The following is a 17,096-nucleotide window of genomic DNA, read 5'->3' as shown; positions in this document are numbered from 1 at the left end:
TCCAGTTGGAACAGGGCGCTAGGGAAGATCCGGGAAAGGGATGTTTAGTTTGACACCGCAGTGTTGAGACTGACAGACCATTAGGCAGTGGCTGAGTGTGAGTGGCGGGAGGCGGTGATCTCGCTGGGAGGGAGGCTGCCCGCCGAGTTCCCAGGTCCCCTAGGTCCTCAGGGCTTTAGTACTCCTGCCAGCCTCCAGAGCCCCCTCGGAGAGCCGGCTTAACTAGGGTGCGCGGACGCCTGCTGAGCTGCTACCATGAAAGAAGAGGTGAAGGGAATTCCTGTGAGGGTCGCACTGCGTTGTCGCCCCCTGGTCTCCAAAGAGATCAGTGAGGGCTGCCAGATGTGCCTGTCCTTTGTGCCCGGAGAGCCTCAGGTGATGGTTGGTAATGATAAATCGTTTACTTACGATTTTGTGTTTGACCCCTCTACTGAGCAGGAAGAGGTCTTTAATACAGCAGTAGCTCCACTCATAAAAGGCATATTTAAAGGATACAATGCAACTGTCCTGGCCTATGGGCAGACTGGTTCTGGAAAAACCTATTCGATGGGAGGTGTATACACTGCGGAGCAAGAACAGGAATCAACGATTGGGGTCATTCCCAGGGTAATACAGCTTCTCTTCAAAGAAATTAGTAAAAAGGGTGACTTTGAATTTACTCTGAAAGTGTCTTACTTGGAGATTTACAATGAAGAAATTTTGGACCTCCTATGTCCGTCTCGTGAGAAAACTCAAATCAATATCCGGGAGGATCCAAAGGAAGGCATAAAGCTTGTGGGACTCACGGAGAAGACTGTGCTAGTTGCTTCAGATACTGTTGACTGTCTAGAGCAGGGTAACAACTCCAGGACTGTGGCCTCCACGGCTATGAATTCCCAATCATCTCGATCTCATGCCATCTTTACGATCTCCATAGAACAAAGAAAGAAACATGACAAAAACAGTGGTTTTCGTTCCAAGCTGCATCTTGTAGACCTTGCTGGGTCAGAGAGACAGAAGAAAACCAAGGCTGAGGGAGATCGTCTGAGAGAGGGTATTAACATTAACCGGGGCCTCCTGTGCTTGGGAAATGTAATCAGTGCTCTTGGAGATGACAAGAAGGGTAGCTTTGTGCCCTACAGAGATTCCAAGCTTACTCGTCTGCTTCAAGATTCTCTAGGAGGCAACAGCCATACTCTTATGATAGCATGTGTGAGTCCTGCCGATTCTAATCTAGAGGAAACATTAAATACCCTTCGCTATGCTGACAGAGCAAGAAAAATCAAGAACAAACCTATTGTTAATATTGATCCCCAGGCAGCTGAACTTAATCATCTTAAGCAGCAGGTCCAACAACTGCAGGTCTTGTTGCTACAAGCCCATGGAGGTACCTTGCCTGGAAGCATCAGTGTAGAACCATCAGAAAATCTACAGTCGCTGATGGAGAAGAATCAGTCTTTGGTAGAAGAGAATGAAAAATTAAGTCGTGGTCTGAGTGAGGCAGCTGGTCAGACAGCCCAGATGTTAGAGAGAATCATCTTGACTGAGCAAGCGAATGAGAAAATGAACGCCAAGCTAGAACTACTCAGGCAGCATGCAGCCTGTAAAGTGGATCTTCAAAAGCTGGTGGAGACATTGGAAGACCAGGAATTAAAAGAAAACATGGAGCAAATATGCAACCTACAACGAGTGATTACTCAGATGTCTGATGAAGCTGTTGCTTACATGACTGTAACCATTGATGCTGCAGTAGAAGCAGATGCTCAAGTGGAAATCAGACCAGATACCAGCAGGTCTTCTACTGCTTTCAGCACCCAACATGCTCTTCGTCAAGCTCAGATGTCCAAGGAGCTGATTGAGTTGAATAAAGAACTTGTGTTGAAAGAAGCACTAGCTAAGAAGATGATTCAGAATGGTAGCCAACTACAGCCCATTCACTTCCTGTACAAGGATAACATTAAAAATCTAGAGTCGGAAGTCCTCAGTCTACAGAAGGAAAAGGAAGAATTGGTTCTTGAACTTCAATCAACAAAGAAGGATGTCAACCAAGCCAAGTTGAGTGAGCACCGTCGCAAACATCTCCAAGAGCTAGAGGGTCAAATAGCTGATTTGAAAAAGAAACTGCATGAACAGTCCAAACTTCTGAAGTTGAAAGAATCCACTGAGTATACAGTCTCCAAACTGAACCAGGAGATACAGAAGATGAAAAACCAGCGAGTACAATTAATGCGTCAAATGAAGGAGGATGCTGAGAAGTTTAGACAGTGGAAGCAATACAAAGACAAAGAAGTAACCCAGTTAAAAGAACGGGATCGTAAGAGGCAATATGAACTGCACAAACTTGAAAGGAACTTCCAGAAACAGTCTACTGTGCTCAGACGTAAAACTGAGGAGGCAGCAGCTGCCCACAAACGTCTTAAGGATGCTCTCCTAAAGCAAAAGGAGGTTGCAGATAAACGGAAAGAGACTCAAAGCCGTGGAATGGAAGGCACTGCAGCTCAAATGAAGAATTGGCTTGGAAATGAAATTGAAGTTATGGTCAGTACTGAGGAAGCCAAACGGCATCTGAATGACCTTCTTGAAGATAGAAAGATCCTTGCTCAGGATGTGGCACAGCTCAAAGAAAAAAAACAATCTGAAGAGAATCCACCTCCTAAACTCCGAAGGCGCACATTCTCACGTGATGAAGTGCGTCGTCAAGATTCAGCAACAGAAGATTGTATTGCAAAGAAGATTGAAAGCCAGGAGACTGAATTGGAGCTCAGGAATGCTCAGATTGCAGACCTCCAGCAAAAGCTCCTGGATGCTGAAAGCGAAGATAGGCCAAAAAAACACTGGGAGAATATTGCCACAATTCCTGAAGCCAAATGTGCCATAAGATATTTAATTGGAGAGCTAGTCTCATCCAAAATACAGGTGAGTAAGGTTGAGAGCAGCCTGAAGGAGAGCCAGGCCAACTGTACTGACATGCAGAAGATGCTGTTTCAAGAGCGGAATCATCTTACTGAGATGGAGACAGAATTAAAAGCTGAGCTGATCAAAGTGGAGCAACAGAACCAAGAACAGGTGCTGTATCTTCTCAGCCAGCTGCAGCAATGCCAAATGGCGGAGAAGCAGCTGGAGGAGCCGGCTAGTGAAAAGGAACAGCAGCTGCTCAATATCCTGAAATGGCAGGATAAAGAGCTTAGGAAGATGCAAGAAGTATGTGAGCATAATCAGCAGCTTCTCCAAGAAAACAACGCCATCAAGGAGAAACTGACCCTCCTCCAAGTAGCCAGCAAACAGAAACCCCATCTTGGGAAAAGTATCCTTCAGTCTCCAGACTCTTCCTTTGAATATATTCCCCCTAAGCCCAAACCTTGCCGAATTAAAGACAAACACCCAGAAGAAAGCTTGGACATGGAGGAGCTACAATCTTATTCAGAGCATTCTGCCACCAAGCAGGAGGACAGTGATGATTGTGCTGATGAGGAGTGGATACCAACAAAATTAGTCAAGGTGTCCAGGAAGAACACCCAAGGGTGTTCCTGCAAAGGCTGGTGTGGGAACAAGCAATGTGGATGCAGAAAGCAAAGGTCAGACTGTAATGTGGCATGCAGCTGTGACCCCACAAAGTGTCGGAACCGACAGCAGAGCCAGGATAACTTAGATGCTACTGAACCAAACCAGGATTCTGAAAGTTCCTTTAAACTGGAAGACCCTACAGAGGTGACCTCGGGATTAAGCTTCTTCAGCCCTGTCTGTACAACTCCCAGTAGCAAGATCCTAAAAGAGTTATATGATGCAGATCAGGTGCTGCTGGGCAGGCCTGCTTTTGTTCCTTCCTCTGAGCACCCAGAACTGAGACCTTCAGAATCACAAGAAAATAAGGTCACAAGCAAGAAGAAGAAGCGTGCTCTAGCCAGCAATACCAGCTTCTTCTCTGGCTGTTCTCCTATACAGGAAGAGTCCCACTGAGAAGATGCTGAGCTATCTGTTGGAGAGAAACTAACTGACCTTCCTGATGACTGACTTATAGGATACCTGTCCCCAGCACAATCTAGCTCTTTCTTTGCAAGCAATTGAGTTGTCTCCTCATGCCGCAGAGGCCAAGATGTTCCTCTCTCATGGTCATGTCAGCTGAATGGAGGAGCCTCGTGCAGGATGGCGACCTGACTCAACTCCGTCACGGCACCTCAGGAGTGGGGCTGGGAGTTTTCAACTGCTCTGTTCCAACTCTGGATTTTAACAGAAACTTCAACTGTCATCATGTTGCTAAAGTGAATGAAACATTTTTAAATGTTAAGAAAATAAATAAACCTTAGCTCATCTACTTTTTTTTTAAAAAAAGAAAAATATCACACTGGTTCCAATTAGTACATATAATTAATACTTGTTATTCAAAAACAAAGATAATAATGAAAAAGGCATTAAAAGGTAAATAATTAGAAACTTGATAAAAATAAAAATAAAAGCCATTTTTCTCCTTCTTTATATTTTATGCCTACATGACTTTCACAAAACAAAAACTATAAAAAGTTAATGTTACATTTAATCTCATTGCTAATCTCTAGACACATTGATATATACCTTTCCTTAATGTTCATTTTTCTTCTGAAACATATCTCACTATACCTCACGAGTTGTCCATTCTAAGTTTTTTTTTTTTAAAAAAATTAATGTCTAATTTATCTACAATGATAACTCTGTTAGTCTAACAGAATATTCAGAGGTATATAACGATATATTATGAATTCCAGGATATTCAGGGATATATTAAATTGCAAAGGTACAAAGATTGGGGTAAGACACACAGTCCTGTAAGGTGATTGTGCTGTCCCAGGAAACAAGTTAATAATGGTTTAAAAGCCTTTCTTTTGTCACACGAGAAGCGGAAAGCTGTTTTGTTGTGTGTTTCACAAGTACCCAGTATGACACAGGGGTGAAGTAGCCCCCTTCCTAATATTCAGTTCTAATTGAATTAGTGGGTAGCTTAGTAAGTGAGCTAAGTCTGGGAGACAAGGTGTGCCAGTTTCTGCTTGTATGACAAATGCTAGCTCCTGACAGAATAATGGGGAGACACACAGCAGTATGACGCAATGCCAGGGGACTTTATCAAAACCAAAGGATACCTGAATTTTACCAAGGGGCTGAGTGTGGGCAGTGCTCTGAGATCAAGCAATGGTTGGTGCTGACTGAAGACCCCTAAGGTGAGTCATGGGAGCTCAGCGCCAGAAGCTAATGTTGAACACTGAGTCTAGTTTTAAAGCCAGAAGCCAGATGGGGAGACACAACTGCAGGAAAGCAAACATCTGTCCAGGAAGATACCCCAAAATACAGGGAAGTCATACAGTTAGTCACCATCAAACATTGCTACTCAATGTTCAAAAGAGCAGATCTAGTTTTGATCAGACCTCATGAGATGTCCCTGTCAACACCCCTTCCCCATGTCTCAAATGCGAAATGGTCAGTTGTTAGATTTTTTAACGTATTTAGGAACATCAGCTATGGGTTGAGACTGCACAGTCCAGGAGCTGCTTGGAAACACATTTTGTATCTTGAAGTTCCCATGGGACTTTTTGTTAACCTCAGAAACATAAAAGGAATGTTTGTTTTTAAGGAGAAAGGGGGTTTTCTTTCCTAAAACTATTTTAAAATGGAAATGAGGAACCAACTAACTTGAAATTTTGCCATCCTTTTAGTTGGGCCTATTTCATATACAGATGAAATTTCCTAAATCAGAACCAAGGGCCCACCTAACGCTATGCAACTCAGGTGGATAAGACACCCACGGGGCAGCTTGGGGCCTACACGGCAGAGCAAGTGGGTGCCACTATGATAAGCAAGTATATGTTGGAGAAACAGGAGAGAAAGAGAGGCCACATGGTTCCTGTGCTGTGGTAAGAGTCAGATATGAAGAAGAGAAGGCAGCGAAGAATGGGCTGATGGTGGCCTGCTTGCCACCAGAGATCAGGGTGATGTCTGGGATGCTGCCTAGGGCTATTTCAGTGTCCATGGTCCTACTGCAGCCAGAGTCTGTGTTGATGTCCATGACCCATGTTGCCACCAAGGCCATAGAGATACCCGGGATCTGGACTGCCATCTGTGGCCATTTTGGTGTCGAAGGGTTATGCCATCACTGGGGCCATGTTGATCTGAGTGACCTGTGCTGCCACCAGGAGACATGATGACATCATACCAGGGAATGAGCTGCTACCAGGGGCTATGTCTGAGACCGGGGCCCCGCAGCAGCCAGAATATTTATTGCTATCCATGGCTTTATTAACAACTGAAGGCCATGTGGATGACTGGGTCTGGCGAGACACCTGAGTCCATGTTGGTACCCACGGGCCACACTGCCACTGAAGCCACTGGGATCTGAATGTCCTGTGCTGCCACCCATGGCAATGATCATCTCTTGTGTGGGGCCATGACTCCTGATACCACCAAGAGCTGTGCAAATGCCTGTAGTCTGGGCTGTCCCCTGAGACTAGGTGGGGACCTAAGGGTCATGCTGTAGCCAGGGCCATACAAATATGAGTTGCCTGTACTGTCATAAGGTGTCATAGTGATCTCTGGGTCAAGGCTGTATCTGGAACTCACATGATATGGCTCTGTGGCTCTGATACTATCAAAGGCCATATTGATGCCAGGCTTTCTGGGCCACCGCCTGGAACCAGGTACCTGAGAGCCACGCTGATACTGGAGTGATGCCAATTTTGGTGGCCAGGCATTACCACTTGGGATCATGGTAACATCAGAGCCCAGGCTCCAATGACCATGTCTGTGGCCCTCCCATAGGCAGGGTCTGTAGCTCATGTTAGCACCAAAGGCCACAAAAATGACTAGGGTCTAGGCTGAAACCTGTGGCCATGTTGGCACCCAAGGACCATGCCAAAATAGGGGCACACCAGTATGAGTGGCCAATGATGTCAAAGCTGGGACCAGGGTGTCATCCATGCTCAGGCTACTACCTAGGGCCATAACTAGGTCCATGGCCCTACCACAGCCAGGGTCTATGGTTCTTGATACCACTGAAGGCTATGCTGATGCCAGGGGTCTGAACTGTAGCCAAAGGATTTTATTTTTGTCCTCCGTGGTCCTGTAGCTGCTTATAATATAATCACTTAGAGGCCTAATATTAATTATAATTGTTTGGCCAATGGCTCAGACTTAGCACTGAATAGCTCTTTCATCTGAAATTAACCCATTTCTATTAACCCGTGTATCATCATGTGACCCATGATAATTACCAGTGATACTCTGGCATGTTTCTCCTTCGGTGGCTGCTGGCATCTCTTGACCCCGCCCTTCTTCCCCTGCATCACTGCTTGGATTTCCCATCTAGCTATATTCTGCCATGCCATAGGACAAAGCATTTTTTATTCATCAACCAATAAAAACAACACATATTCACAGTGTACAAAAAGACATTCCAAATTGCTAGGTACCACCTGGGACCATGTTTATGACAGAGGGCCACATGGGACCAAGGTGTTTTCTGGGCCTGGGCTGCTGCTTATGGCCATGTCTGGGTCCTCATCCTAGCATCAGTCAGTGCCTTGGTTGATGGCTGATGTCCATGGCTCTTGTTACCATCAAGGGGTGTGTATATGCTGGAGGTCTAGACAGCTGCCTGAGACAATGTTTGTGCCTGAGGGCCTGCTGCCATGGGGCCATACTGGATCTGGCTGGCCTATGCTGTCACCAGGACCATGGTGATATCCAGGTCTGAGCTGCTGCTGAGGGACATGTCTGGATCCATGGTCCTGCTGCAGCTGGGGGTTGTGATGATGTCCGTGGTGCATGTTGTCACAGGGGTGCATAGGAACCATGTGTTTTGAAATACAAGGGCTGTAATGAACTGGCCTGCTCCTCCCTGGCCCTGGGATAGCACATACTAAGGCATGTTCTACAGTATTTGGAAGTGCTACTGAGATTTTGCATGTACCTCAACTTGGTCTCTCAGGTAAGAACTTAAAAACAGCTTGGTTCAGGTATGGCCATAAGCACATTCCTCTGTGAAGTATCCACACGAGTCCAAACCCTTCCTATAGGACCATTACACAGATAATGGTTTTCTCTTCCTTTTCATGAACATGGAAGCTCTTTCTCAGTTGATTCAAACCAGTTTTGGCTGGCAGAGTCCACAGCCTGAATGGCTATTACTACCATTCCCGTTTGCATCATCAGTTTGCATTTCAGCTCTTACCCTCTAGGGTGAGGACAAGGGATCCATAGAGAATGCACTTGGGCTCCTTCGCGACAGGAATTCTATTGTATAACTTGTTGAATTGATTGCTGGGCTCATTTATTTTACTCCGAAACAAAAGGACTAGGCTTCAGAGTTCGACTAAATCCCATCAATATTTAAATAGCCTCCTCATTAATTTCATTTTATGAGTAAGCCATAATTATTTTTTTTTAATTTCCTTTTTGGCCTAGAAATTTTTGTTCTTTAGCATCAGAAGCATGAATCAGTGAATAAGCCAACCCCCTTTTCTAATTTTAAACCTTATTTCAGTTGTTCTATATATATGTCCCCCACCATATGAACCATAAAAGAAAAATCTCAAATCATCAAAATCCCTATTTATCTGCCCTTGGGAAGAAGCCTACCTCAGCAAATCCCATAATCATTTCCTGTCTTCCATTTCTGTTCAGGTTCTGGTTAAATTTCCCCATAGCTCACAATATTTACAGTAAAATAACAGAGGGGTTTTAGTGCATAAAAATGTGAGTTTTATGATCGTTTCTTCCCTATCTTATTCATACCCCAGCCATTCAAATTTAGAGGAGGCTTCAAGAGACTTGTTTATATAAATTTTAGTAGATTTAAATTCAATCCACTAAGGCTATCAAGAACACCTTAGAATTGAAGTTAGTTGGGACAAATTCCTGTATTTTGTTCAACATGTACAGTTAACTTTAAAAAAACTGTACTGAGAAGAAAAGAGAAGAGAATCAGTAATAATATGTTTGGAATTTGGAGAGTGTACAAAAAGTTACATTTGCAAAAACCCTTATGGTATGCAAAGTAAAGGACCTCACCAAAGACCCTCATTGGCACTGGGTGAGCAACCAAGACCTTACACTTGAGTCCACTGTCCTTCTTCTAGGCAGTTCTTATTTGCTGAACAAGAAGAACAGACGTAATAGGCTGGAGGAAGTTGCAAAAGAAACTCCATTTTATATCTTTCTCCAGATAGTATTTAATCCGTCCATTCTCAGCACGTGTCACAGGAACAAGGACATTCAGTTTCACCCCAATCTTGTTAGAAATGTAAATCTGTAGGCCTTCCATGAACTGTTCAATCAGTATCTGGGGATGGGGCCCAGAAAACTGAAGATGGGATCAAGACACAAGCACTTAGTTATAAAATGAATACCCTGGGTATCTAATCAACAATATGTTGACTATAGATAATAGCACTGTATTATATACTTGAAAATTGCTGAGAAATAGGTCTTGTGTTCGAAATACACACACACACACACACACACAGAGAGAGAGAGAGAGAGAGAGAGAGAGAGAGAGAGAGAGAGAGATTACAGACACTGGCAGATTTATTAATTAGCCTGATTTGTATATACAAATATTTGAAACACATTAGTTGAGCATATATATAGTTCAAATATATAAACTGTCTAATATTTTTACTATGTTTTTAATTTTAAAAAAGTACAATCACTTTCTTCTGTTCCTTGCCTCCTTTCAGTCCCTCCCAGCTACCTGCCCTTTAACTCCTCCCATGTCTCCCACCCACTTTCAAATGATAGCATCTTTTTCTTCATTATTGTAACATGTGTCTGTGTGCATGTGTACATGCATATGTGTGTAACCTACTGAATCTGTTTGGTTGTTGGTTGGCATATAGTTTCAAGACTGACCATGCTGCTTTAGACAAATAAGGGGGCTTATACCTTGAAGAGAATAATTCTGCTCCTGCCATGTGTATGTGGTTCTTTGTCTAGGTATGGGGTCCCATGAAATTTTCCTCTTCCTGTATTTCCATGTCTACTAATATTGTCATTTTTCAATATTGTTTATGCATTCATTTCTGAGAGACTGTTTTATAGCAGACTTCCTTGTATTCTGGCTTTTACAATCTTTCCAGCCTCTCTTCAGAAATGTTCCCTGAGCCATAGATTCAGGAGCAGTGATGTAAATATCCTCGCTGAGTCTGGGGTGACCACAATCTATTGATTTCTACATTGTGTCTACTCTGCTTTAATTATATACTTAATATAATAATCTCCATTTGCAGTAAAGACAGACTTCTTGGTAAGGGATAGCAGCTACACTAATCTGTAGGTATAAGGGTAAGATTTAGAATACAATATGAAATTATGCTGCCCTAGTAAAGTGGTAGTGGTAGATTTTTTTCTAATGTCCAGAGCTCACTATCTCTAGAAATCCAATGAAGTTCCCAGTACCAGACATGGTAACCCTCCCATTGAGTAGGCTTTAAGATCAATTGCACAGCTGTTACCACCAACATGTGAGTGTCACTTATTATACCAATATGTATATTTTGCCATGTTGATGTTTGTAAAGGTTCATAGGTATTGTAACTGGGTTGGAGTTTAATTGCATCACTCCCTTGGCAGCTTGCATAGTATCTTCTGAAATCATGGAAGTTGGACCATAGAAAAGAGGCTTTCAGGCCAGACCTAGTTGAATAAACGCAAGTTCTGTATCCTCAGTGTGCACAATGTCATAGTGGCCCACCCTCAACAACTGAGAGACAACCAAGGGATACACTGATAATCTATACTGGAGTACCATTTTGGAGTCTCTAGGATGTTCTATGCTTGGTACTGGTGTTTTTGTTAATCTGTGGTTCTCATGAGGAGCATTGAGAGTCCAAGTATCTTAATCTCCATACATATAAACAGTGTGCATGTGACATGTATGTATTGTGCATAAAAATTCTGCAGGAAATTTTAAACCTATTAAAGTTTAATGACCATTGAAATAGAACAAAGTCAAGTAGGCAAGCTAAGAACAAATGCAGACTCAAGGAGTCACAACTAACTGGAAAGCACAGGCAAATAGTCAGCATGATTTGGGGGATGGTAAAACATAGCCCATGGGGTGAAGGGCGAGCTCTTGGAAGAGGACTGGATTTGGGGGCTAGGCAAGTTAGAGGGCATTCTCCTCATGCTATTCCAATAGGAAACTGATTACTAAGTGGGTAAACTAATATTCAAGTCTGGTCATAAGATTAAAATGAAATTAGGATCTAATATAATCATTGAGCTAATGGGATAAGAAATAAACAATGCTTCATGAAAAGATATGTAGATTACCTAGAGCCAGCAAGATTATAGTCAAAATATAAAGGTCCCATCCTATGAGTCAACGAGGGACCTCTGTTGTATTTCTGCTTATTTCACGTTGTAAAATGAGCTTCATCAAAATGATGCTTAGGTTAGGGGAAAAGTTGCAGACAGAAGACAATGTGCAGAAAATGAGAAACCAATAATCTAGTTCTATCATTAAAAATCTAAGGTTCTAACAAAACCCCTAGTCCCAAGAGTACTAAGATAATCATTTTATACTCCAGTAAATAGTTTCTAACTTTCTAAGGTACATAATGCATTTAGCATTGTTCTCACTACATTGTCAGTGAAAAACATTATTACTCTAATGATGAATTTTAAAGAATCCAAAGGAAATCACGTGATTTGGAAGCATTTGTTTCCAAAAACTTACGTAATGGCATATTTCGTTATATAAGAAAAAATAATAAGCAATGTGAATTTGTGTGCAGTAGAACTTTTGAAATATCACTGTTCAAAAAAGATTTTAATTTCTGCTTTCATTCACTATTGCTGAATGGATATGTAGTTGCAGAGCTATGAAACACCTGGAGTGACAATGCGTATGCCTCCACAGCAAAACCACAGAGCAGATGTGTTGCTCATGAATTACAAGCCGTTGAATGAAGCACTGGATCTCAAAACTACCGGACACTAATGAGATCTCCAAACAGCTGCAGGGTAAGAACCCCAACTTGATTTGTCAGACTTGGGGTGTCCCCTGTGCTATGTAAGTACTCACAAAGAAGACCACATTTCTTTAACTTAAGCACTCAGCTTTTGTTTTACACTTTTGATTTAAATTGCTAACATTCAAATTTTCTTTAATAAAGTTGAATTGTATAAGATCTCTTGATTTGTCTAAGGAACATGGCACCCTTCTTCTAGATTTTGATTCCATAAACATAATCTTTAGGTTCTAGATGATATAAAGTGCCTTTATTTGTTTGTTTTAAAACACTACAATAAAAGGACATTTTATAATACTAAGCAATTTCCATAGGCCTTATTACAGTGTCTTCTTATTGATATCTTGTGGCCAGAAAATGGTCATATGTGAATTCCCAGAAAATCATGTCAGCTGTGTTCATGGATTCACAGATGACATGAGAAAAGAGACAGAGAAACTCCTGAGTGATGTGACGCTCTCCAACCTCCAGGGTGTGAAAAAGTCTATGGAGATGCACAAAGATTTAAATGAGTCTGTATGAGATGAGGATTCTAGTTTAAGATACTGGATGGTAAGAAGGTTGAATTTCTCATTTATAACCTCTTGTTAAGTGGTTAAATAATGTGGACAGACAGCTATGTACATTTATAAATGAGCAAACACAAAAATGATTGAATAAATAATAATTATCCACAAGAAAATTAGGATAAGTTATGAAAAGACATAGAGAGGGGAGTAAATAGTCAATGTGACTGGGACAGACATAGTGAATGAACCAGTGGGAGTTGGCAATGAATGGGGGTGGGGTCAAGATGATAATGAGTGGGTAGAGTAGGAACAGGTACTCAGTGGATAAGTCTGACAATAGTTAATGAGCATGGAATGGAAAGTAGAGAGTAAGCAAAAAAGTAAGGATGAGAAAGAATGGGACGTGAATGGGCAGATGGTGAGTATATTGATGTTGAATAAGTATCAAGTGTATGAGAGCAAGGAGGATGTAGTAAGTGCAATGCAGTGGTGATGCATACAGAGGAGGAGGCAGCTGATTTGGGGATTAGGATAAAGGTTTATAATGAGGACTGCAATCTTTTGTTTATTTAACCTCTATCATTCTAACTCAAAGGTAAGAAGTTAAAGGGGATTATATAGGTATAGGATAGTAGATAATAGGGGGAGATGAGGTTATAGATAGGTTTAGGATAGTAGACAATGGGGAGAGATGAGGCTAGCTGTGTGAATAGTGAGTAGTTTTATGTAACAATCTATGTAGCTTCTCTGTGAGATACACACTCTGAGGGGTGTAATAGTAACTAGTTAGGTAACTAGTGTACCAAGTCTTCTTTTGTTCAGTGTATCTGGTCTCATACTTGGAACTTAGTCTTGAAACCAGTCTTTTAAGATTTGGAGAATATTACTATAGGGTTTCCTGATTGGAGAGTTTCTACTGAGAAAGTAGCTGTTCTTCTAATAGATTTTCTTTTATATGTGACTTGTAGAATTTTTTGGCTTTGTTGTTTTGGTTTTGTTTGTTTTTAGTGGGGTCTCACTATGTAACCTTGGCAGTCTTAAAACTAGCTGTGTTGACAAGGCTACATTTGAACTCACTGAGATCCTTTTACCTCTGCTTTCTCAGTGCTGGGATTGAAGGCCTGTCTGTGACTTGAACAGTGTCTTACAGCTTTTAAAACTCTGATTTTGTTCAATATATTTCATGTATTAACTAAAATATGCCATTTTATAGACATATCTGTTTGGTGTTATGTGTGCTTCTTGTATCTGAATGGGTTTGGCTTTCCTTAGTCTGATCTAGCTTTCATTTTTATTTATTAATTTTTTCTATGGTCTGTTGAAAATCAGGTCTATGCTACTGATTTGGCCATAATTTGAAGATTTTGGTCTTTTCATTGTGTTCCATACTTCCTGCATGTTCCATTTATATGTTTCTTTAAGTTTTTCATATTCTTTGTTGATATGGTCAGATTTTCAACTTCATTTTCCAATTCTTATATTCTTTCTTCTACTTGTAAAGATTTTTTCCTTCATTTTCCAATGGGGTTACTGAGTTTTATTTATTGTGTCTTCATTATACCTTAAATTCTTTTCAATTTTTCCATCTCTTTACTCCAACCAGTTTTCAAATTCTGAATTGACTTTGTTACTTCATTCAGCATATATTTGTAATTTCTTGAGTTTCACTCTGGACATTTACTGCTTTTCTCATTAAATAAATTCTTTATACTTGTAAAATTCTTTAGTGATGTTTATGATCATTCTTATAAGTTCTGAGTCCTCTTCAATATAGTGCTGGAAGTTCTAGTAATAGCAATAAGACAACATAAGGGGATCAAGGGGATTCGTATTGGAAAGGAAGAAGTTAAACTTTCATTATTTGCAGATGATATGATAGTGTACATGAGCGACCCCAAAAACTCCAGCAAAGAATTCCTACAGCTGATAAACACCTTTAGTAGCATGGCAGGATACAAGATCAATTCCAAAAAATCAGTTGCCCTCCTATACACTAAGGATAAGGAAGCAGAGAGAGAAATCAGAGAAGCATCACCTTTCACGATAGCCACAAATAGCATAAAATATCTTGGGGTAACTCTAACAAAGGATGTGAAGGATCTATTTGACAAGAACTTTAAGTCCTTGAAGAAAGAAATTGAGGAGGATACCAGAAAATGGAAGGATCTCCCTTGCTCTTGGATTGGGAGGATCAGCATAGTAAAAATGGCAATTCTACCAAGGGCAATTTATAGATTCAATCCAATCCCCATTAAAATCCCATCGAAATTCTTCACAGATCTTGAGAGGACATTAATCAACTTTATATGGAAAAACAAAAACCCAGGATAGCCAAAACAATCTTATACAATAAAGGAACTTCTGGAGGCATTACCATCCCTGACTTCAAACTCTATTACAGAGCCACACTATTGAAAACAGCTTGGTATTGGCATAAAAACAGAAAAGTCAACCAATGGAATAGAGTAGAAGACCCAGATTTTATCCCACAAACCTATGAACACCTGATTTTTGATAAAGGAGCTAAAAGTGTTCAATGGAAGAAAGATAGCATCTTCAACAAATGGTCGTGGCAGAACTGGTTGTCAACCTGTAGAAGAATGAAAATAGATCCATATCTATCACCATGCACAAAACTCAAGTCCAAATGGATTAAAGACCTCAATATCAGGCTGAACACACTGAACCTGATAGAAGAGAAAGTGGGAAGTACTCTACAACATATGGGCACAGGAGACCACTTCCTACGCATATCCCCAGCACCACAGACATTAAGGACAACCTTGAATAAATGGGACCTCCTGAAACTGAGAAGCATCTGTAAAGCAAAGGACACTGTCACCAAGACAAAAAGGCAACCCACTGACTTGGAGAAGATCTTCACCAACCCTGTAACAGACAAAGGTCTGATTTCCAAAATATATAAAGAACACAAGAAACTAGACTTTAAAATGCTAATTAACCCAATTAAAAAATGGGGCACTGAACTGAACAGAGAATTCTCAACAGAAGAAATTCAAATGGCCAAAAGACACCTAAGGTCATGCTCATCCTCCTTGGTGATCAGGGAAATGCAAATTAAAACAACTTTGAGATACCATCTTACACCTGTCAGAATGGCTAAAATCAAAAACACCAATGATAGCCTTTGCTGGAGAGGTTGTGGAGAAAGGGGTACACTCATCCACTGCTGGTGGGAATGCAAACTTGTGCAACCACTTTGGAAATCAGCGTGGCGATTTTTCAGGAAATTCGGGATCAACCTACCCCAAGATCCAGTAATACCACTCTTGGGAATATACCCAAGAGATGCCCTATCATATGACAAAAGCATTTGTTCAACTAACTATATTCATAGCAGCATTATTTGTAATAGCCAGAACCTGGAAACAACCTAGATGCCCTTCAATGGAAGAATGGATGAAGAAAGTGTGGAATATATACATATTAGAGTACTACTCAGCGGTAAAGAACACCTGATTTTTGACAAAGAAACCAGAAATACCCAATAAAAAAAAAGAAAACAATAAATGATGCTGGTCTAACTGAATGTCTGTATGTAGAAAAATGCAAATAGATCCATATTTATCACCTTACACAAAATTCAAGTCCAAGTGGATCCAAGTGGAACATCATAGAAAAGACAGTAGGTAATAGACCCTAAGCAACAGAGGGGAAGTTGCCCGACTTGACCTTGCCCTGTAGTCAGAGTGAAGAATATTTTAAATGTTACCATAGAACCCTCATCCAGTGGCTTATGGAAGCAGAGGCAGAGACCCACAGCAGAGCACTGGACTGAGCTCCCAAAGTCCAGATGAAGAGTGGGAGGAGTGAGAATATGAGCAAAGAGATCAAGACCATGATGGGGACAGCCACTGAAACAGCTTTCTGAGCTAATGGGAGTTCACCAACTGCAGCTGGACAGGGATGGAACCAGCACAGGTCTAGACTAGTCCCCCTAAATGTGGGTCACAGCTGAATAGCTGGGGTAGATTGTGGGGCCACTGGCAGTGGCACTAGGATCTATCCCTAGTGCTTGTATGGGCTTTTGGAATCCATTCTCTTTGGATGGATATCTTGCTCAGCCTGGATATAGTGGAGAGGGCCTCGGACCTTCCCCAAAGCAATGTGCTTTACCTTCTCTAAGGAGTGGATGGGGATAGTGTGGGGGGTAGGTAAAGGGAATGAGAGGAGGGGAGAGAGTGAGAACTGGTATTAGTATGTAAAATGAAAAAAGATAGTCTGTTTTCTTTTAAAAAAAATAAAAGAAAAGAAATTTTTAAAAAAGAGAACGTAGGTAATAGCTTTGAACGCATCAACACAGGAGTTAGTTTCCTAAACAGAACACTGATAGCATAGGCACTAAGATTCACAATTAATAACTGGGACCTCATGAAACTGAAAAACTTCTTTAAGGCAAAGGACACCATCAATAGGACAAAACTATAGTCTACAGAATGGGAAAAGATTTTCACATTCTCCATATCTGATAGAGGCCATATGCAAAATATATAAAGAACTTAAAAAAACTAGACATCAACAAACTAAACAATCCAATTAGAAATGGGGTACACATCTAAATAGAGAATTCTCAGCAGAAGAATCTCAAGTTACT

General features: G+C 41.1%; 1 protein-coding gene across 1 annotated transcript; it reads left to right on the top strand.

Moving 5' to 3' along the window:
* Window positions 1–255: 255 nt before the first annotated feature.
* Window positions 256–3,936, top strand: LOC121459923 (chromosome-associated kinesin KIF4-like). Its single transcript, XM_041670017.1, has one exon. The coding sequence runs from the start codon at window positions 256–258 to the stop codon at window positions 3,934–3,936; it is 3,681 nt and encodes a 1,226-aa protein (XP_041525951.1).
* The last annotated feature ends 13,160 nt before the right edge of the window (window positions 3,937–17,096 follow it).

This window comes from Microtus oregoni, unplaced genomic scaffold (genome assembly GCF_018167655.1).
Source record: "Microtus oregoni isolate MIOR12 unplaced genomic scaffold, Mior012 000019F_ref0000042, whole genome shotgun sequence".
Lineage (NCBI taxonomy): Eukaryota > Metazoa > Chordata > Mammalia > Rodentia > Cricetidae > Microtus > Microtus oregoni.
This window is presented reverse-complemented; position numbering and strand designations above follow the sequence as displayed.

Excerpts from the sequence above, each read along its gene's own strand:
- LOC121459923 (XM_041670017.1), top strand. The coding sequence starts at position 256 with ATGAAAGAAGAGGTGAAGGGAATTCCTGTGAGGGTCGCACTGCGTTGT.